At 53.8% G+C, this 21,170-nt stretch overlaps 6 protein-coding genes across 6 annotated transcripts; 3 read left to right on the top strand and 3 right to left on the bottom strand.

Moving 5' to 3' along the window:
- Window positions 1–770: 770 nt before the first annotated feature.
- On the bottom strand, window positions 771–3,097 carry G647_02614 (uncharacterized protein; the record flags this gene model as incomplete). The annotated part of the gene is made up of 2 exons (XM_008726960.1): window positions 771–2,540; window positions 2,603–3,097. 2 exons carry the CDS (start codon window positions 3,095–3,097, stop codon window positions 771–773), a joined length of 2,265 nt encoding a protein of 754 aa, XP_008725182.1.
- Window positions 3,098–3,551: 454 nt separating this feature from the next.
- On the top strand, window positions 3,552–4,559 carry G647_02613 (uncharacterized protein; the record flags this gene model as incomplete). The annotated part of the gene is made up of 1 exon (XM_008726959.1): window positions 3,552–4,559. The coding sequence occupies one exon, from the start codon at window positions 3,552–3,554 to the stop codon at window positions 4,557–4,559; it is 1,008 nt and encodes a 335-aa protein (XP_008725181.1).
- A 30-nt stretch (window positions 4,560–4,589) lies between these two features.
- G647_02612 (uncharacterized protein) lies at window positions 4,590–6,797 on the bottom strand (the record flags this gene model as incomplete). Its single annotated transcript, XM_008726958.1, has 4 exons — window positions 4,590–6,089; window positions 6,138–6,349; window positions 6,472–6,667; window positions 6,720–6,797. 4 exons carry the CDS (start codon window positions 6,795–6,797, stop codon window positions 4,590–4,592), a joined length of 1,986 nt encoding a protein of 661 aa, XP_008725180.1.
- A 427-nt stretch (window positions 6,798–7,224) lies between these two features.
- Window positions 7,225–8,631, top strand: G647_02611 (uncharacterized protein; the record flags this gene model as incomplete). Its single annotated transcript, XM_008726957.1, has 2 exons — window positions 7,225–8,520; window positions 8,572–8,631. The coding sequence occupies 2 exons, from the start codon at window positions 7,225–7,227 to the stop codon at window positions 8,629–8,631; spliced, it is 1,356 nt and encodes a 451-aa protein (XP_008725179.1).
- Window positions 8,632–14,546: 5,915 nt separating this feature from the next.
- On the top strand, window positions 14,547–15,668 carry G647_02610 (uncharacterized protein; the record flags this gene model as incomplete). The annotated part of the gene is made up of 2 exons (XM_008726956.1): window positions 14,547–14,986; window positions 15,044–15,668. 2 exons carry the CDS (start codon window positions 14,547–14,549, stop codon window positions 15,666–15,668), a joined length of 1,065 nt encoding a protein of 354 aa, XP_008725178.1.
- Window positions 15,669–20,327: 4,659 nt separating this feature from the next.
- Window positions 20,328–21,156, bottom strand: G647_02609 (uncharacterized protein; the record flags this gene model as incomplete). Its single annotated transcript, XM_008726955.1, has 2 exons — window positions 20,328–20,717; window positions 20,911–21,156. 2 exons carry the CDS (start codon window positions 21,154–21,156, stop codon window positions 20,328–20,330), a joined length of 636 nt encoding a protein of 211 aa, XP_008725177.1.
- Window positions 21,157–21,170: the final 14 nt, after the last annotated feature.

Here is a 21,170-nt window from a genome sequence, read left to right as displayed (position 1 = left end):
CAAACCCACGGACCAAAGCGGCGCAAATAGGCATACATAGACACACAGGAGCTGGCTGGGAGAAGCGTCGTTGCCCGATCTGAGCTATCAATGCGTTGCCCTATGATATCATATGATTTGATAGGTATGGTACGGTATGGCGTGGTGTACTGTGGTATGATGTGCGTGCATGTCAAGACCAACGATGTATATAGAGCCCAAAATCAAGTATATGATCTAGCACTGGCGATGCTGGTGTGCGGTATTCTGATTGATTCTGATCCTAATTCTGGTTCTGGTTCTGATTCTGGTCCCAATCAAAGTGCTTGCCCGTCTGAAGAGCTAGATGGATGTTTCCGTTAAAAATCAAGCTGAACCCAACATCGATTTAAATTGGAAGATGAACATGACGGCGGACATAAAGGAAAGATGCTGAGTTCGTGTCTAGAAGATGTCAGTATGGGTACTGTACCCAGTGCTAACCAAGTAGACTTTTGTATGCCTTCATTTGTGCTCTAAAGCCCACGCCAGGTACATATGTTGCGTATTACTAGACGACGTATCTATCCTTTGCCTAATATCTAGGTCCCGGTCTGCCTGAGTGGCCTTATCCCGTGTGCGTGCGTTGTATATACAGCATTTAGGCGGTTGAACCGCGACGTCATCTCCGCAAGCGTCTTCCTCGAAGCACGATACGGTATAACGCTGCGGTGACGAGAACGGAGGCTATCTGAGCTCAGCTCATAGCCTCCTCGCCGCCCTCGATCGAGCACCAAGGCACAAGATGATCTTCAGGGACGCGAATCTGCCGACGCAGGAGCAAAGTCGAGTGGCTCGAAGATGTCGATCTTTGGAAACCCTTCCCAGAGAGGGTCGAAGCTGGAGATGTTGCCGTCAGGAATGTCATGCCCGGCGTCGTGGGCGGAAGCAGAGGCGTTTGTGACGGCTGCTCGTTCCAATTCGACTCGGCACTCGCGGACAAGGGAATGCAGTCTCTCGGTTATCACGACTTCCTTGGCTTGGCCCGCCGTTTCTGGAAGCAGAGACGTCAGGATGGTCTCGTAGTAGACGATATCTTTGACCTTGGACGCGCGGTGCGGTAGCCGACGTCTCATGGGCTCCAATGTGTCCTTGACTGCGTTTATCAGACTCTCTCGGGTGTAAGGCGACGCTTTCACGACGGTATTGGCCGGGATATCGGATGATGATGATGACGACGCTGGATTTGTCGAGCCATTACCGTTTGCATGAATGGTAGAGCTCAGGTTCTTGATTTCCACACAGAGACCGAGGGTGGCTTGACCCAGTTCCTGTCGGTAGCAGCTGTAGAAGAAATCCCAGTACCCGTGTGGCCGTGGGACGTCAAGCTCCGAATATTGGGGATCAAACAGATCCTGGTAGTTTGCGATCATCAGGCAGCTTTGCAGATAACCAGCTCGGATGTCGCGCGGCACGTCTTCCAAGTCCGGGGATAGGACGCCGCGCGAGTATAGATGCATCAGGGGTCTGCGAATACTTATGTCAAGCTCCATCCTGGCCATCAGGCGAGCGGGAGTCTTACTCGCCTCGTCGCCCAAGTAGTTGAAGCGCAAAGGAGCGGGCAGCTCCTGGAGGACCTGTTCCAGATATCGAATATGTGGGAGAATATCTTCGGCTGTGACACGGCTGAGTTTGTCCAACTGTGCGCAGGCCGACACTCTGCGAGGAAAAGTCTGCGCGAGAAGGTATTGACAGAGTCCATCAGTCCATTCTGTCGTCGGTCTCGAAGCAGGAAGAACCAACATGCGCTCGAAAATCTCATCGTCGTTCACGTTTCGTGGCGGTTGCGACGTGTAAGGGGGCACCAAACAAGGCAGCTGGCATAAGATCGAGAGCATGAGGTCGACTTCGATGATCGTCATCCAATTGCGTCTTCGCAGTTCGCCTTCAAATATACTGACGTTATCCAGGACCGTCGGATCCTGGTCCATCTTCATCACCAGGGCATCCCTCAGCAGTTCACCGTTGAGCCGGAACAAGTTGTCAAACGGTTCCAGATTTAGCCACCGGCAGATGAGCACGAGCATCTTCACTTGAAGCGCCGGTAAGCGATATCTGTCATCGTGGTGTAGTCCCCCCAGGAATTCCTCCATGAAGTGTATTGCCTCAGTCGCGCTAATCGTCCTGTATGCGGCGGCAGCTTCACATTCCTGATGCGTGCCTAGTAGGACGGCGATAGCGAGAGCACCGACTAGTTGTGGGATGAAGCCAAACCTGCAGGCGGTCTCGCCCTCGGAGAACAGAAGATCCAGCTGGTCTCTGAACTCGGACCAGAGCAAGATCCGGAAACAGTGTTCCATGTTGTCAAAGTAGAGCACTGCCAGCTTCTGGCAGATTTCGAAGGGAGGGAGTTGTAGAGTATGGCGAGTATTTGAGGAGGCTGATGTGGCCTGACTTCTCTGCTCACGGTGGTTGCTCTCGACTGAGGAATGAAGCTCCGTGAGGTCTGCTCGCAGCTGGAGTATCTGGGTAGTGCTGGAATCATGTTGCAACCTGGACAAAAATGCACAGGCACCACTGAACTGCGAGAATCAGCTCTGAAACCCGTCGAGAAGTCCCGGGCCAGAACTTGCTACAAACTCACCTTCGAACTGATATGAATCGACCTTCCCAGATGTCGAGTCTCATCCGCGCTGCTCCTCGAATCAGGAGGACCAGTTGAGTGTGAATAAGGGGCTGGTTCGCGATTCATCTGTGCATTTTGGGCCAGTAGAGCGCTCTCCAGCCTAGCTACTCTTTCCTGCAGATCCTCAAGGACGCCTGACTTTGCCGCGACAGGACCTTGCCTGCGAGTGTCGATCCTCTCCAAGGATGCTTCGTCCTCATTGTAGTCGGGCGGTAGAAGTAGCCGCGGTCTCTTGTTCGGTGCGTTGTAAGATGCTGAGTAGTCAACGTTTGGCTCGGGTTCCTGTCCGGCTTGGTATTCGCATCTGCTGGGCTTGCCTATCTTGACGCACTGCTGGCATGGATGCGTGCGCGAACATTTCAGCTTCTTGCGCCTGCACTCGAGGCACGAGATGACGGGTCTTGGTCGTTTAGTCGGCGCTGACGCTGGACTGTTTGAATCAGGCTCCGACATTCTGAGCAACCGACGAGTCTGTCAGGATTCATGCTGGTCGATGGTCTGGCCCGGAGCTGGCAGTGACCGAAGTCGCTCTTCTCACCAGGCGCTCATCCCGTGGGAGACATGCGGGGCTATCTACGTGTATACGAGGAGATCAAGGACAATACGGTACAACCTTTTGAAGACGCCGCAATTCGAACTGCTGAGCGAGTAATTACTTGTACATAAGCAATTGCCCGTTCGTCTCGGCCAATCAAGGCTGACCTCGGCTCCATGCGACAACACCTTCAATTTCATCTTACTCTCACTGCTGGCTTACTGTCACTTCATGTCCACTTTACTGCAGCGTGTCAGGCCTTTCAGGAATATAAAAGGTGCTCAAGCCGAACTACAACGTCTCGCAAGAGTCTCTCCCGGCGTCCACGTACGATATTGTTCGAGACCGCAGCACATCGCTAGGCGGCCAAGGATGGATCCCAAGCTCAAGAAGATCATCGAGCTCATCGAGTCCAAGAAAAAGCCGTCGCATCCTTGGAAGCGGCAAGAGAGGTTCGACCAGCCATATTTTTCCTTTTCGCCGCAGACTTCCTTGTGGCAGGAGATCCGACCCTCTAAAGACACCTCACCACAGCCAGCGGCATCCGCGTTCTCGATTCTATCCTGGAATATCGATTTCATGCTTCCCTATGCGGGTGAGAGGCTGCTTCCTGCGCTCAAGCACGTTCAATCGCATGTCAGCAGTACTCCCTTACCGACCATCATCATGCTGCAGGAAATGCTTGAGACCGACCTTGCACTGGTGCAAGCCCAATCCTGGGTCCGAGAGAACTACTATTTGACCGACATCGACCAACAATATTGGGAGTCGGGACACTATGGCACCTGCACACTCATTCCAAAAGTTTTGTCCATCGCCTCGCTCTTCCGTGTCCACTACGAGCAGACCGTCATGGAGAGGGACGGACTCTTCGTTGATGTGAAATTTAGCAACGGCCAGCTCATCCGCCTCTGCAACACTCATCTCGAGTCGCTGGTAGCAGATCCTCCGAAGAGGCCACACCAGCTGGCCACGGCTGCAAAATGGATGCACAGTCCAGATGTGAGTGGTAGCGTCTTAGGTGGAGATCTCAATGCCATTCAGCCCTTCGATGAAACGCTTCACTCGGATAATGACCTCCACGACGCCTATCTGACCCTTGGGGGCAAAGAGCATAGCGATGAAGGTTACACCTGGGGCCAGATGGCGCCCACAAAGCTGAGAAACATGTTTGGATGCAGCCGTATGGACAAGTTTTTCTTCTGTGGCCAACTGAGAGTCGAGAAGTTTGAGCGCTTTGGTTATGGCGTCGAGGTAGAGGAAGAGAGTGTCAAGAAGGCTTTGATCGAGCACGAAGGGCTCGAGGCCGGCTGGGTAACTGATCACCTGGGTGTCAAGGCAGAGTTTAGCCTGGAGAAGTCGTCAGGCTCGAAAATCTGAGTGCCCTGCGCTTGTAGAGCATGCAGGTTTTCAGGTTGCGGAAAGGCCTGAACCTAAAGTCGACTTCTCAATCACTCCCTCCATGATACTTCTACCACTCACAATACCGGTGGTGCAAATGACGATTTTCTTTCGCTGTCCTGCCTCTTCTAGCTTGCGTCCGATGAACCTGAGAGCTGCTATCTCCGTAAAGGTGATACCTCCAACAAACATGACGAAGACGGTCTTCCAGCCCCCAGTGCCCGCCAAAGCAGCTTTGGCTTTTGCCGCGCTCTCATCTGTGGGCTTCTGTACAATATTGAATAGCGGGCCCCGTGCCGATTTGAGGATGTCTTCAAACCCAGTCCATCCCGTACTCGAAGGCGTAAGCGGCAAGGGTGATTTGTGCAGGGTCTGGAGATGCTGCTTTTGCAATATACATTGCACAATGCGAATACTCAGGGGGGCATACCCAGAGTATACATACGCAACGTCTCCAGGGTCTTGTTCGTTGTACTCATCGATGATCAGTCGTAATTCCTTACGCAGATATGCGTAGTTTGTTTTGGTGCCCCGATCCGACTGCCCTGCTGCCCCACCAACTGGAAGGAGCAATGCTGAAGCGGATGAGCGAGGCTGCAGAAGTTGAATCTCCTCCAGTCTGTCGAGAGTCAGGAGATGCTGAAAGCCATAGGCATGGAGGATCTGTCGGCGAAAGGACTCTAGGTCCTTGGGACGCAGGCCACCGGCCACGGTTGATTCGAGGCATAGCAAGCGCAGGATGGTGGAAAGTGGAGCATCGCGAGCGATGAGTTCCTCAATGGTATCATGCTGGTAGATCGGATCTGTCCCCGCAGCGATGTTCTGCTGGACTTCCAGTTCGCGATTGAAGGTGTCAGACCGGGTGTGCTTTGTCATGTCGTCCGCCAGATTCGTATGGATAGCCAGCGACTGGTGCTCTTGTTGGAAAGTGGGCAGCTTGTTCACAAAGTCTCGTAGTTCGTTGATACCGCGAGCATTGTGGCGTCCTTCGTAGTCTGACTCCAAGCGTCGAGCGATCTTGTTCAGGTGCGGACCGATAAGCGCGAAATTGGAGGAACGCAGCTGATCGTATAACGTGTCGGATGAATCGAGCTGGATCTTTCGCTTCAGGCCCTGTTTGACAGCTGGGAGAGGAGAAGTCGAGGTGGATCCTGCCTGTGGTCGCGGCTGAGGAGTTGGTCCGATAACTGATGAATCAACCTCTGCACGGTTATGCTTGATACCGATGATCTCATCAATGAGGCCCTCGTATGTCAACTGAGTCAACAAGACTGTAGCGAAGTCCACCTCACGATCAATAATGATCAATTGCTCGATTGATGTGCTGGGCAAGCTGGTGTACTGCGTCGCAGCTTCATCGGCGTCTAGCTCCTTGCGACCCCGGAGTAAAAGGTTGGCAAGCCTTCGCGCATTGTCGCCCTTCCCCAGAATCCTTGGAAACAGGCCATGTCGTTGTTGGATATGCATCAGTGCTTTGGACGCGAGATATAGAGGTGAAGGATCATGTCTCTGCAACAGCGTCAACAAACTCGCCGTCTGACAAAGGGTGGGCCATACCAGGTAGAGATCGTTGAAAGCCTCGTCCAACTCTAGCGAGAACATGTCATCTTCGAGAGGGAGGAAGTATATCGGCAGCTCTGAGACGTTGACATCTCCTAGAACGCCTTCATCTTCAAGAATTTTGTTCGACACCAGCGTTCTTCTGGGAACCCAGCAGATCGAGATCTCATGCTCCACTGACCCGTTGCGCTGAAGTTTCTTGATCTGTTCTGCAGGATAACTCAGCGTTGGCGGCGACTCTCGGCGCTAGACTGACAGCAAGGTACGGGCGATCACCGGTGCAGTCTCCTTGTGGTTCCGTTGCCCTCAGAAGAACGACTCTGATACATACCTGCTACAGCTTGAACCAGGCTGGCCTTCTCGCCGTGGACGAGATAGATGATGCTTCTTTGCGAAGAGTCGGTATTCCCATTCTCGAGCTCGAAGACTTTGTCCACGCCATATTCTTTCAGGGTGGGGAACTGAATGAAGAGGCTAAGCAGTCCGGTCAAGTCCTTTCCGATGACCAGGTTCTTCTTTCCCCGGACCTGGCACGATGTTAGTTCTGGTGCCTGCCACACAGACAGACTTTCTACTCACGCCTTCGAGCACACCAAGAAGCTCTTTCCTCGCTTTGTTCCGGAGATGTTCCGCTTCTTTGTCTATGTTCGGGGCCATGGCCCTCACACTCGAGCTGCGGCCTTAGTCCATATCCAAGCCTTGTGAGAGGGTGGCTTCAATTCGGGACGTGACGAGGAACCGAGCTGTTCACTTGGTAATTAATTGACCTGGGGAAATCGAGACTCGGAAACGGATCTGATTTGGCGACTAGTCTGCCAAGACCCAACGCTAGTGGCCGCGCGGAGGAAAGTCAGCCGCAGACCGACAGGCTGAAGTGACAAAAAGTCCAGATTCACAGCACTGCCTCGACTGCCCACCAGCCACGTCCTCGCCCTCCTGTTTCAGCTCGGGATCCGTCTTGGACTTTACAAGATTAATAGTGCCTGCTTTGCAACGCTGCTCTTTTGTTCCTGCCTATTTCTTGGAAACTCTCCCTCTACGAGGCCTTTCAATTGCACCTCACCTACCTCGAACCCGCGCAAGGATGGGGAAATTCAGCCTCAGGCGGGGCGACGACGACGACGGCGACTCCAGTAGACTCGCTCTCTTCGGCTCCCGGTCGAAGAGCAAATCGCCCGCTCCGCCCTCAAATAACCCGTACGCTCAGCCCACGATTGCACCCGACCCCTACACAAAGGCGAAGATGAATGCTGGAATTCTCCCTCCACCAGGGCAGGGCGCTGCTCCAGGTCAAGGCGGAGTTAGTGGATTACCCGGTCCTGGTCAACAGAGGCCGCCACAAGGTAGAGACAACCCCTATGGCGGAGCGCCAGCGGGAAGTTTTGGTGGGGACAACAAATATGGTCCTCCGCAAGGTGGATTTCGAGGAGGTAGTGGTTACGGTTCAGACAAGTTCGGCAATCAGAACGGATACGGAGGCGGTGGACCTCCTGGCGGCAATCCGTATGCCAGCGTTCAACAGACCAGCGGCACGTCGAGGCAAGGAGGCTACGGTGGGCTAAGCGCCCCCAACCTCTACGACAATGACAGTAACCGTGATGAACTTTTTGGGGGAGCACGGGAACGACTTGAGCAGAAGCAGCAGAGCCGTCCAGATGGGCCTCCTGACTATGAGTACAGCTCCCACAATCAGCCCGATGCGAGCGACCGCAGCTACGGTGCGTATGGCGATCGTCAACTGACGGCCGAAGAGGAGGAGGACGAAGACATCAATGCCACCAAGCAGGACATTAAGTTCATGAAGCAGCAAGACGTGGCATCCACCAAAAATGCTCTCCGGATCGCAGCCCAAGCCGAGGAAATGGGCCGGAACACACTCGCCAGGCTAGGGGCACAGGGTGAGAGAATGCACAACACTGATCGCAATCTCGACCTTGGAAACAATCATATCAACATTGCAGAGGACAAAACCAAAGAACTTAAGACCTTGAACCGCAGCATGTTCGCAGTCCATGTGAACAACCCTTTCACCGCTGGGGACAGGCGTGCTCGCAGAGACGAACAGATCATGGACAGGCATCACGCCGAGCGAGAGGCTCGCGAGGCCACTCGAGAGGCTGCTTTCAAGACCACCCAGCGAATGAACCAACATTTCAAAGGGTTCGAGGAGACCCAACCGGGCGCTAAACCAAAGACAAGTCTGGCTGAAAGAGCGAAATACCAGTTCGAGGCCGACAGCGAGGATGATGCCATGGAGGATGAGATCGATCGGAACCTTGACGACCTCTCCGGCGCAGCTCGACGCTTGAACTTGCTTGCTCGTGCCACGGGAGAAGAAGTAGAAGCGCAGAACAAGCTTATCACGACTATTGCCGAAAAGGTACGTTTACTGACCCTGATGCTCCTACTTCCTTAGCTAACCGGGCGGCAGAGCGATCGCTTCGACGATCGACTACACTTCCAAACCGAGAAACTCAAGAGAATACGGTAGAAGGTATTCTCAACGTTCTGGATGTGTCAACGAAGAGCCTCTGGAAAGGCGTTCAATCACGAGGTTGGCTTAGAGGACGTTGCTTGATACTTTTGACGGGGTCCAACATGGTGGAGATGGATGATAGAGCCTCGTTGATCCTGATCTTCAGATCAGCCCTCACCCCACAAAATTAGTATCTGATGTTCTTGGTGCTCGGTCTATCTGCCGCTGGACTCCAGCGATGATCACCACGTGCTGAATCGCTCATGATGCTCGAATCAGCGGCTTCGACGCGAGCTACATTGCGACGAGGAAGAAATGTCAAACGCTCGTCTGCGTGGCTGCCTCCTCCAACATCGCTGTGGACGATCGCGCCTGAGCCAGGAGCAATGACCCGGACGAAAAAGCCGGTCCCACGAAGAACGAGAACTCTTAGGCACGCTGCACTCTTCTGCACACCCTTGCTGTGCATTCCTTCACAGGAGATCCGGCACGTCCTCTCCAGGAGTGCTTCTGAATCGGCAACTCTAGGCTGGTCGGCGACCTCGTCTATTTTGATCGATCTGGCCATCTGCAGGGTTCATGCCGGCCAGTGATGGACAAGGCTCGATTTATTAGACGCAGTGCAAGGCTGGGGCTAATGGTTTCAGTAACCGCTTTGGATATCCCAGTCACGGCGCAATTTCTTTCACCACCTAACCCATCCTAACGCGGACTACGGACAATATATCTCGTAAGCGCTTAACGAAAAGAAGCGAGCAACGCTTGGGGGAGTTCGCCTGACGCTCCTAGCTCGGCTGGCTGTGGTCCCGGCCTCTGAGTTGGTCAAAGCTCGGAGCTCTTGCAGCTGGACGGGGCTGGTTTTGCACAGTCTGTGATGTAAATGCGCTTCCGGGATTTGATTGTGTGAAAATCTCCGTGATGCCGTGATGATTCCAATATCGAGGTGCTCGTGACCTGCGCCGTGAGGACAAGAAGATGACGAGTCTGGACAATGGGAAGGCCGTCGCGGGATCTACAAAGATCTGCTGGTTCCGAACTCTAAAACAACAGGGCAGGAGGAGACCGCAAGCTTAGATGGTCCTCAGGAGACTTTGTGCACGCATTCGGCGACGTGAAGAGACCCGATGGCGCGCGACAGAAACGAATCCCGTAGTGTTCGTTGCCCTACCGAATGTGAGTAGCTGAAGGGACAATGCGATCGCGAGGGGCCAATATTGGAGCACGTCCCATCAAGTTCCGATTCAAGTCTACTGGTACGGAGTATGCTATTGTTCTTAGCTCTTAGACCGACCGCCTTCTTCTCGCTTCAGAGTCAGATTGTTGTGACGGTGTGCAAGCACATTTCATTCTGAGCGGAGATTGTCTACACAGGACTCCGTAGTGCGGTCCAGTGCGATGGCCAATGCACACTGCAGCCTCCACTGGACTTCAAAGTGGGTTACAGTAGTTGGCTCTTGAAGCTATCAGTCAATATGATGCGAGCCAGTTTCCCAAACCGAAAGTCCAGACGCCACTTCCTCTGGGCCGGTGCCGAAAACGGAGAGCGGACTGGCGCCTGCGATCAATCTCAGTCTGACTTGCCAAGCGTTGAAATTAGTGCGTCGCCCAATTTTCGTCACTGGCGCTTCATGGACAACTGCGACGACGAGTAGTGTGCTTTGTGCACAAAGGCTCATCGAAATCGTGTCTGACCTTGCGGTTTGAGTCTCTTCCTGCAGGGCACAAGATTCAAAGCTTGGAGCCTCACCGATGATGAGCACTTGAACCAATGGCCCATCGTCGCCCTCCACCAAGACAACCGTGCATGACGTGAGTTCTTCAACAAACCTTGCTAGCTTGGACGTCCGAAGGTGCGCTCCATACCTTAGTGCAGGGTCCAAAAGCAGGGCTCACGACTCGACCCTATGCGAGCGCCACAGCCGTGACAGCGCCGCGCTAAGGCACCTTCGTCGGGATAGCCTGGGTGCTGGAGCTCCAAGGACCAAATGGCTTCGTTTCAGGTTTGGTCCCGCCAAAGTGGTCGGCATCTGAGGCCACCGCCGCCGGCGAACGAGGTGGAGGTTGGTTTGAGTAATGGGTACCACTCAGATAAGGGGTCTCATATCGACATTGGGCAAAGGGCACGATACTCGTACTTTGGCTCGAAATTACGATTGCTATGCTGGGTAAACCGCGAGTAGGAATCCATAAACAAGGGCGTTGGTCCCGCCAGTAAGCATTACTTGGTCTGCGGGAGACGTCATTTTGCAGCAGTGAAGTGCCGGCTGCAAGTATTGAAGACCCTGCGTCAAGATAGTCAAACCCTCTGTCGTGTTGCCTCCCGGCATCACAGGGCTGGTCTTGCGCAACGAGAGATGGGAGTAGTTAGTGGTTCGGGGTTGAAGGTCAGTGCTGCTCGTTGGGTAGAACATCCCGGAAAAGGAGGCTGAGCAACCCTAGCCGGGCGCAAAATCCACAGCAAGCGACAAATCCGACTGGAGGCCAAGTATAACGCGGTTTGGGTATCGGTGCAGCATCACTTTGCAAACACCAGTACTGGGGTACTGCACTTTCGTTGGAATAAACCAGTTGCAGCGCAGAGATATGCTGTGCTAGACTGGCACCGGGCACGAACACTGGCCCCTTGGCGGTGGCAATTGGGCGCAGTACTCCGTGGTCTCGATATCTGGGGATGGCTATTCGACACTGGGTCGTAGCGCGTTCTGAATTGTACTCACGGCCTCGAGACACAGCGCAAAGACTGCTTGCAACCATTACACGGGGCTTTTCCAGTGAGCAGAAAAGTGTGTGGCAAATAATCATGGACCTTACTCCGTGTCATTCAGGCACAAACATCGAGGGCTTCTTCACGTGCGGCTGTATTCCCCAGACGATAAACAGATCTGCGATGGAGCCCATGACTTCCCCAGGTGTTGCGTGCATGTCTGCAAATCTGCGGCAAGGCTGTGATATAAAATTGCTATCAGCCGGTTCCTGAAAGTCAGCAATGATGAGCAAGCCAAAACAACGACACCTATGTCTGTATTTGCTGGAACATGTCCGGGTACCCCTCCCGGGCAGGCGTCCCAGACAGAAAAAAGTGACAGCCGGAAAACGGCACACCGACTGTGGGTGCCGGGAAATTTTGGCGACCCGGGGGGCGTTCACATCCAAAGGCACCAGGCCCATCTGAATGATCAAATGGAGGATAGCTGGTTGACCTGATTCGGCAACGCTACAAGGACAAGGACATTTGGCAAGTCTTTGAAGGTCCTGCTGGAAGGATTGGAAGTACCTAAGACCCGGCTAAAGTGATCGGAAACAGCATCGGAGAGCGGTCTTGGGCCTTGACCCCCACAATTTCTCTGGCGTCCAGAGTTCCAAAGGACGAAAATTGTGTGGCCAGCAGAGACGCGGCGCATCACAGGTGAAGTCAGCGGCGTTTGAAGGGCACACGGGCGTGATGAAACCCCTGCACACAGTAATCCACCCAACGGAGGGGCCTTCAACACTATTGGATGGCCCTTGAAAGTTACAGGACGGAGAACTGGGACACAAAATCAATGGAAGCCATTTTATGTGTGCTGGCACGGGCATTCACCATCCTGGATTCGGAGTCTGGACAGGGTATAGTATGGCAAAAGAGACCAGATAGCAGAGCACGAGCACCAAGTGGCGATGGTCTTGTGCGGTTTGAGAAACCCCTACTGAAGTGTGCAGAGAATCGCACTCGGCGGGCATGGCTTGGGGGCCTCACTGTTGCGCACAGGCTAAAGCCCAAATGGATCCCCAGCTAAGATAAGGAGCGCCAGGAGTATCAGACTCTTCTGTTCTAAGCACTGGCTTCACGAACGCGCATTGGTAGCTTCGTGAAGCCACCCGCCCGAATCTGATATGTGACAGATGCCGCCTCCCTCTCACCGCCTGGACCACAGCACTTGACTGCAGGCGTCCACAGCTTTGGCACCGTGCATGAACTGAAATTCGACCCTCGGTCCAACCATGGGATCATGAAGCTGTGGAGAGACAGTACTGTGGAATTCGAAGGCCACGGCTGCGTCTGAAAGACCTACTGGGTATAATCTTCGCGGTCACAGCCATCACAAGCATCGAAATGCATCCCCCAATAGAGCGGCAAAGTCCTCATACTCGCTCTTACGTACCTCCCAATCTTTCATCCCCGATTCCCAGGCGTTTCCCCTCACCACTACCGGTAGCTCTGAGCTGCTAGTCCGCTACGACGCCATACGTATCGAGGAATTCTCCGAGCTGGACGGAGCGCAACTGGCACACTGGGGCTCCAGGGCTATGCCGCTTTTGTCGGCCGGAAAGTGCCCGTCAATCAGAGCTCCGCTTGGCTTCCAGCCATTTTTCGGCTTTCAAACTCAACTCACTCGACATTCAGTGCTGCAAAGCCCGGCACCAAGTGGGACTCCCCAGCGTAAGAAGCGGCAGTGGCTCAACGCCACCCGGTAGCTTGAAGTCTCTCCGCCTGCGCCAATGGAGACCTATCGCACCAATTGAGACGACTGCCTGTCTGCATCCTTGAATCCTCCTCACGGCGAGGTGCCCTTTCTCAAAGCCCTCGACGAGTCCATCTGTTATTCACGGTAGAATTCTCCGGAGACGTGGTTTTCGCCTTCTCTCTTGGTGAGCAGACGTGGAAGATGAGGCCAATATTCACAGGCCGTCTACTGCCTGTAACGTACCAAGCCTGTGTTCTGTCTGGCGTCGAGTCTTGAACCTAACCTGGAATTTCTGGCGACAGACGCCCACAAAAGCCACCATCTTCCAATCTGGCATGAAGTGGAAGATCCCCACCCTCCTTCATACCCACATATCCGACATCGATCGTCATATCATCCCGCTCCTTGTTGTCCCCTAAGCCTCAATCTGAACAAGGACCGGGCTCTGAAGCCCACAGACCAAGACAGTTGACGTCGCCCAATGACAACCGGCTGAGAGCCTGAGGCGGCCCTCTTCATTCCAACAATCAGAACGAATTGGCAAGTGCCTGCATCCCTGCAGCGCCCTCATCTCCCGACTTCCTGCAGCAGGAGGTTGCAAGCTTTCCCCATCATCCAACCTCCGGCGTCTTGCGCAAGGATCACTTTACGGCTCCTCCTTGGGCTTCTCCACTCCCACAGCAGGCTAATCAACCCTGCATTCAGACACAACCCAAGATCATCCCAGGGCAAAAGAATAAGGGTTCTGGTGGTTCTGATGATTGCGATGATGGCAGTCGCCTTTCCCTCACCTCCACCGACGTAAGTCGCTCTGACTGCAAGCCACCAAAACTTGGTGCTTCACAACAACTTTATCTACCCTCACATTCCCCACCCCTCGCGGTTGGGCTTGATGTTTTGAAACCTCTCACCGCACATCTTCAATCCAGCATTCCACGACCTGAGACACTCGAGCCTCTGCTTGAAAATATCCATTGAATCGCAACCGTACATGAACGAACAATCGACCACGCATAGACGAGGCACTTAAGGTTCAATCTCAGATACCGCAATAAAACGCCAGCCGTCGAAACGCAATTGCGTCCGCTGGCCAGCACAACTTTCATCCCCAGTCAGTCCTGCCGATCTGCCGCTCGCCGAACTGGTTTGAGAACTGTATATCTGTGGCAGCCAGACTTATCGCTCTCGAAGGAAAGGAGGCATTGCTCAAGGCCGCTATCGACCACTCCAGCAAAAGATCAACATCGATCATCTGCGGATCTGCCATTGGACCTCCAGATCTCCACATAAGAAGCTACATAACAGTCGCCGATCCCCTCCGTGACAGTTGGATCATCTTCACGTTTCTCAGGAACCAGATCTGATCCTGGCTTCCTCTTCTTGGTGAACCTCAGCCTTCGCCGTCGAGCATACAACAAAACACAAACCTTCGAAACTTTCCACCATCTACGGCTTCAGTCGACACTCTTCGCAAATACCGGCTCCATGACGATGGTCATTGACAACCAAGGTCGACACTACGGCGGCTTAAGTTACGATCACATGTATTCCAACATGCATCCATCACCACAGTTCAGTGATCCGTGGTCGCATCAGACCGGCACTACCTCCAACTCGTCATTTCCAGCGCGGTCCAAGACCGACAGCTCGAGATCTGGTATCTCGATGCCATACTCGCACATGCCTCCAGTCACTGGCTCAATGGCTCAAGGTAGCGCCTACTCTGGCACTGTATTCTCGAGCTCGGATATGCTAAGTTATCCTCAAGACATTCCACGCTCGACATATGCAGAGCAGTCATACTCGTCGCCGGCGGCGACGTCATCTTCGTACGCGCCGTCGTACTCTTCCCTCAGTTATGCTCAGTCTCTGCACCAACAACAGCAGCAACAGCAGCAGCAACAGCACAGGAAGCTCTCGGATGCGTAAGGACCCCCAGGATGACTTTCAATTTCGAATACCCGTTCTAACGTTACAAGCAGGGTCGACAACTCGCGCGCCGCCAATGCCAGCTTTGGCGAACTCGATGCCTCGCGAGGCATGTTGGCTCTCAGCCACCAAACCATGCAGGACTTGACGCCTCGGAACATTTACGAAGTCCGGACTCAGAGAGCTTCGGCTGATTCTTACGGGTTTCCCCAAGCCGCCTCATCCCATTCATCCATCTCGAACGAGTCTGGCCGTGGCTATCCATACTACGCCCCCAGCTCGGTTGGCTCTGTTAGCGACTCTGCGACGGACTACAGCTCGGCAGCCTCAGACGCGGGCTATGAGTCCATGGCCGCCTCTCGCACACTGCCTCGACCAGCCCAACTTTTGGGGGCGCCTTTGGGACCTCCTGCCCCCCAATCGATGATGAGCCAGTTCTCATCCAAGATGTCTGCCAATACGCAGAAGAAGCACAAGTGCAAGATTTGCGACAAGCGGTTTACGCGACCCAGCTCATTGCAGACACACATGTATAGCCACACGGGCGAGAAGCCCTTCGCATGTGACGTGGAAGGATGTGGACGCCACTTCTCCGTCGTCTCCAACCTGCGCCGACACAAGAAAGTGCACAAAGGCGACTCCCAGTCGACTGCCAGTCACTCCGATGTCGAAGAGTGATCAGGCTGATTGAGCCCCTTCCAAGTTACAACACGGGCCCAGATTCGGAGCCTTGTTGCCGATGACGATTTGGCATGCCTTGTCATGCCGCCTCGACCTTAACTCTCTGTACATTATCCGTGAGCGTCGCGCCAAATATGTGCGCTACGCCAGTGTACAACATTAAAGATGGGTGATAGAAGGGATGACACCAAAACGCCTGGCGCGATCACATGGCCGTCGGCGTCACGCACGCCCCTGTTTTTATTTCACGACTTTCGCTTACTACAGACTTATTCCCCGTTTATTATTACGACTTGATACCCAGGATTGATGGTTTCCAGCATGACGACTCTGTTCCTGTCTACGAGCGTGCTCGAATTCGAGGCAATGCGCAGGTTGATGTTTGCGAGGCAGAAACCGACGTTGCTTCTGGAGAAGGACAAAAATTGCTATGTGGTATTATGGCGAGGTTATCATCGCGCGCAATTAGAAAGTCATGTCTGCTCTCGAGACTGGTGGCCGAGGCGTACTATCGGTGTGATTGTGAAAGGGGGACTGCTGTGGTGGATTTGACAAAGAACGGCCTACAAGCCGTGAAGAGATGGATTTGCCGCCTCGTTTACGCATGGCAATCAGCTGGGAAACAGGTGGAGATGGAGAGTATCCCGCAAAGCGGAAGCAAGCAGTCGCCTCAGAACTGGCGGATTCAAAATGCGAAAGATCATGACCCATTGAGCGTTCACCCTTCTGTTCACTTTTCCTTGAGTTACGAGTAACCGCCAACGTTCTCTTGTCTCTTTCCTCGACATTCGAGTATACGAATTTTTGGTTACTCTTCGGACGTCGGCCACGAGTAGTCAGTCATGCCAACCGCGGTGAGCACCAAAAATGCGGGTGGACAGACAGACACTGCACGCCTACCCAGTCCTCGTACCGCTTCAGATCGAGTGCTTCGAACTATGACATCGTCCATCATCCATCGCCCACCTTCACCTTCACCTTCATCTTCACGTCACGTCACGTCACCGGCTCATGGCAGGGATAAGGATCTCTTGACGTCGACCAGGTCCAGGACCAGGATGTCTCGAAGCTAGCATCTCAACATCCGACCATGATTCGACAAATCAACTCGGACACACGAGGTTCGGGACTCGTTTGCTACGTAGGGACGTACGAGTAGGGGTCTCACGGTCTCACACACACACACACGCACACACACTTTGACTTCACCTCAGACGTCTTGCCCTCGTCGCATTCGTCGCATTGGTCGCATTCCACTCCAAGCTTGCTCGTTTCGTCCCACAGCACGGCACAGCACAGCGCAGCGCCGCGCCGCGCCCGAACCCCGCGGGTCGCTTTGCTCACTGACTGATTGACTGAATGACCGACTGACTTAACTTGCACTGATCTCGGACGGGCGCCAGGTCGTATTCCCTTCCAAAGTGGATCACGGCGCCAGCCTACCTCGTACTCAGTGCGCAAGGACGCACGCACGCAAGGCACACACAGACGCAAAATGTCGTATGTGGCGTTTTCGCGTCGCGCTCATTGCTCCGTCTGCATTGCCTTCAGCGCCCCCCGCTCCACGCCCGTTCGGTCCCCTTTCATCGCATCCTCTGCCGAAAGCACGGACCAACCTACCTGACCTACGAGGTCCTCGTGCTCGTGTTCACGAAATGGAACAGCACGATGTATTTACGTAGCTCACGTAGCTCACGTAGCTCACGTATCTCACGTAGCGCACGCTGGGGCCAATGATGAGCCGGCTCTCCGTATTTCCGACACGACTGTGCACGAGCTATTGCTGTTGCCGATGCGGTGCTGTTGCCGGCGCACGAGCTCCGTTTTGGCCATGCATGCCCACAATACCGGTGCTGGGTACTGGGTACTGGGTACTGCCATGTCGGCCATGCTGGCGGTAGTGACGCTAATGACGATGCTGACCCTGCCCGCCTTGTGTCGGGAAGAAAATGCAAGCGGCATGAGCACACAACCACAAACTTCGAGCTCCAAGCTTCGACCGCCAAACTCCCCACCTTGGGTGACCCAGCGTGCCACTGCCCGTAGCCCGTCGGTTGTACGAGTACTACAACAACCGCCAGGTCATAGTCGACCCTCGAAGCTAGGGTGGCAGGTCAGCAAGCAGCAGCAACGAGGATGTATCATTGGGCAGCGTTGCGCAACCTCGCTTGGCAACGATGTAATCTCACGCGGCTTGACCCAGCAACCCACCCAGACGGACAATGCAGCATTCCATCATATGCATCTCCATTCCGTCCGCATCGCTTGAAGCCGAAGTTCAACTTTACCTACGTAACAGTGGGAGGACAAGGGCTCTACTCCTGGCATTGCGGATAATTCCTACTCCTACACCTCCGACGCACGTAGGTTGCGCGGACCTCCTACCGGTCGCCACGAGGACTCGTCCTCGTGCTCTTCACCTCTCGTCTCGGTGAGGTTCATCTCAGAATGTAAACAGACCCATCCATCCATCTACCAGTCTATCCATGCGTATCCAGGTTGGCATGGGCATGTCCATGTTCCGCTCGTGTGCACGTCTGCCATACTGCGCTCAATAGTAAAATCATGTACTGGGTATTCGCGGCGTTGCAAGTGCTCGACTCGATCAGACTCAACAAGTGCCAGCGATGCCGCTGCCGCTGCCAGTAGCAGTGCCAGTGCGAGTCCCAGTCGCAGTCCCACTTCCAATTCTAGTATCCATGCCGGTCGCATCGGCAGGGTCCGAGTCGAGTACTCGTACGGAGGTCGAGTTCTGCCTAGGTCAGGTATGTCGTAACGGGTAGATATTACATGTCCAATAGGTAGACACTCGAACTGTACAAAGACTTTTTCTTTCCCTGCTGAGACGGAATATGGGAGACGACGTCAAGAACCGTCAACAATCTCCACTTGCTTCTACCGTCCATCCTTCTATCCATCCATCTGTCAGTCAGTCAGTCCCTCGATTTGTTGCGAAGGGACAGGAGGAAATGACATACGTATCGCGACTCAGGATGTAGCTTGTACTAGTACTAGTACTGAGACTGGACCGGCAATGATATAGTAATGTGCACCACGTATTCACGATATCATTAGGATTATTGTTCCTCGAACTCGAACTCATCCGGTGGATAGTTCCGAGGTAATAACACGTAGGAATTTCCTCGAGGGGTTTACCTTCCTCGATTTCAGACCACGAGAATTGCATACAAACTTACACACACAGAACGAGAGAGTCTTGCTCACGCGTTGTTGGCATCTGACACACTACGCTGTGGCACATTATGCTATTATACTCCATGTCATGACTTTGTACGACATGATATGCGGCACAGGACGTTCCAGAGAGGTCACTGTGACGTGCGAGAGCGTGCGTTTACAGTCGTGAACATCCTCGTACTCGTAGATTGTGCGTCGTAGTAGTGACAGTTAACATCACGGTTATCGTTGCGTTGGTTGTGATCAGTGCTGTGGGATCGCTGGCTGTCACAGCGCCACTCCCGCGACTGCACAGCTAGGTTACTGTAAGTAGGTAGTTGTGTGGTGTTTGTGGTGCGGTTGGTGTAGAAAATATACCTTGCCGTCAGTGAGCGCGAGGTCGAAGCATACGTACGAGTAGGTAATTACCAGCACGGCGTCATCACGTGTGATGGTTCGTCGGCGTGATGAGTATTTATAGTAGGTACCTCGGTACTGGTGAGGCTCTGGCTGTGTACAGCATTGTCCTTTAAACGAGGTACGGTAGCATGTGCAGCGCACGAGATCTCTGACAAGGCCAACGCCCTGTGGTCTACTGTGGTAGATAGATGAACGAGTACCTCGACACCTCGAGCACCTCGAGTACTACGACTGGTATCACGACGAGCTTCTACCCAACGGATGGATGGATGATCAGGCACATAGATGATCGACAATACACATTGGAAGATTTTAACTCTACGCCTACCTACTCACTCATACTCCTGCTTTCTATCCAGGATTTTCCCACTTTCAGGGACTCCTGGTCGTTCGCCGGCGCTGGATCGAGAGCAAAGGCGTCTCCTTGCCTCGTTGGTGAGCACCCCGTCCCTCTACACGATAGGCTACCCAGACCTGTCGCCGCCAGCACCAGCACCAGCACCAGCACCAGCACCAGCACGAGCCGTACACAGTAATGGCAGAGAGGAGGAAATATCGACCATGCATATTCTATATCAATCTCGAGGAGAGGATTCCACAGTCTGGCTGAGTGCTATTGGGATTATCTCATGAGCCCCATGTCCTGCATAACCTCGAACGTACACGATGTGGAGCAGTTAAAATGCGAGAGGCAGCAGCATGCCACATTGACTTTGCGTGCCCGATTTGATATTGGCAATAGCCACTCTGCAGCTCGTGACGCCGGCTACAGCTAACTTACTGTGTCGTCCCAGTGTGGTATTTCAACGCCGGCCTTACCGCTGTCGTCGTCAACACCAGCTTGTCGTGGAAAGCCACGGCGGAAGACCCAACATCACACTAACGACTGTCCCCTGCCTACCGTGACGGCGAACTCCCTGTTCGGAATGCCGTGGCCTAGCGGAACGTGAGCTCCCAGGTTGTTCCACTGAGGTGAAGCGTTGGCCTCGTGTCGAGTGATCTCACGTAGCTCGCATTCCGAACCACCACCGCAACAACATGCCACTTTTTGGCATGAATTTACCTTGACCTCGTGGCCAGAGGATGCTCGGACATGGCGAATCCCGTGTACCGGGAACGATCGTCCCACGTGGAATCGCAATCTCCAGCCGTGTCTACCATACTTCCCTCAGACAGCATGTCCTCTTCCTTTATGCTGTCCAACATTTGGACATCACTCATATCTTTGGGCGTTGTTTCACGATGAAAGCCATCGCGGTGCGACGCGGCGGGACGGCTTTGTAATGGTGGTGGTAGATCGTGCCAGTGACAGACCATGGATCGCTCCAACATGTGCTCGTAGAATGCCTTCTGCTGTCTGGTGGCCAGAAAGTCCTCAGGCCGGTTGTTGATCGGATTCGCCTGTGCTGGGTCTTGATGAAGTGGACACTTGCGGTTGGCTTCGATAGCCTGCCTCAAAGGATGAAAGCGTCAGTATCTGGTGCATTGCACGTCTCTCAATCTTGGGCCATACCACTTCAAAGTCACTCAGAATACAAAGTGGACACTGTAATCCATCAGGAAGCCTTCGACAGCCACCAACAAACTGGTAGTGGATACAGATACCCAGATTGCGACAGCTCTGTCGACACGGGAACTGTACAAAGAAGATACACGGCTCCAGCATCCGTAGTGCGGCCTGTCTCTTTTCTGGGAACTGGGGTCTTTTGATTGCCCCTGGGGGAGCAGATGAGATGTGGTCCGGGCGGATGATGTGGAAGACCTCGCCTTGTGGGTAATCAGCATTGCGTAGGAAAAAAGCTGCGGTTGATGCGTTCGTGAGCCGCGCCAACTCCTCTTGCATGGCGAAATGCGCACGGTTCGAAGCAGCTGGAAGACCGCCCGACATGGCTGCCCGCCAGG

Source organism: Cladophialophora carrionii, assembly GCF_000365165.1.
Source record: "Cladophialophora carrionii CBS 160.54 unplaced genomic scaffold supercont1.2, whole genome shotgun sequence".
NCBI lineage: Eukaryota > Fungi > Ascomycota > Eurotiomycetes > Chaetothyriales > Herpotrichiellaceae > Cladophialophora > Cladophialophora carrionii.
Note: the sequence above shows the minus strand (reverse complement) of the source record. Positions and strands in the feature narration are given on the sequence as shown.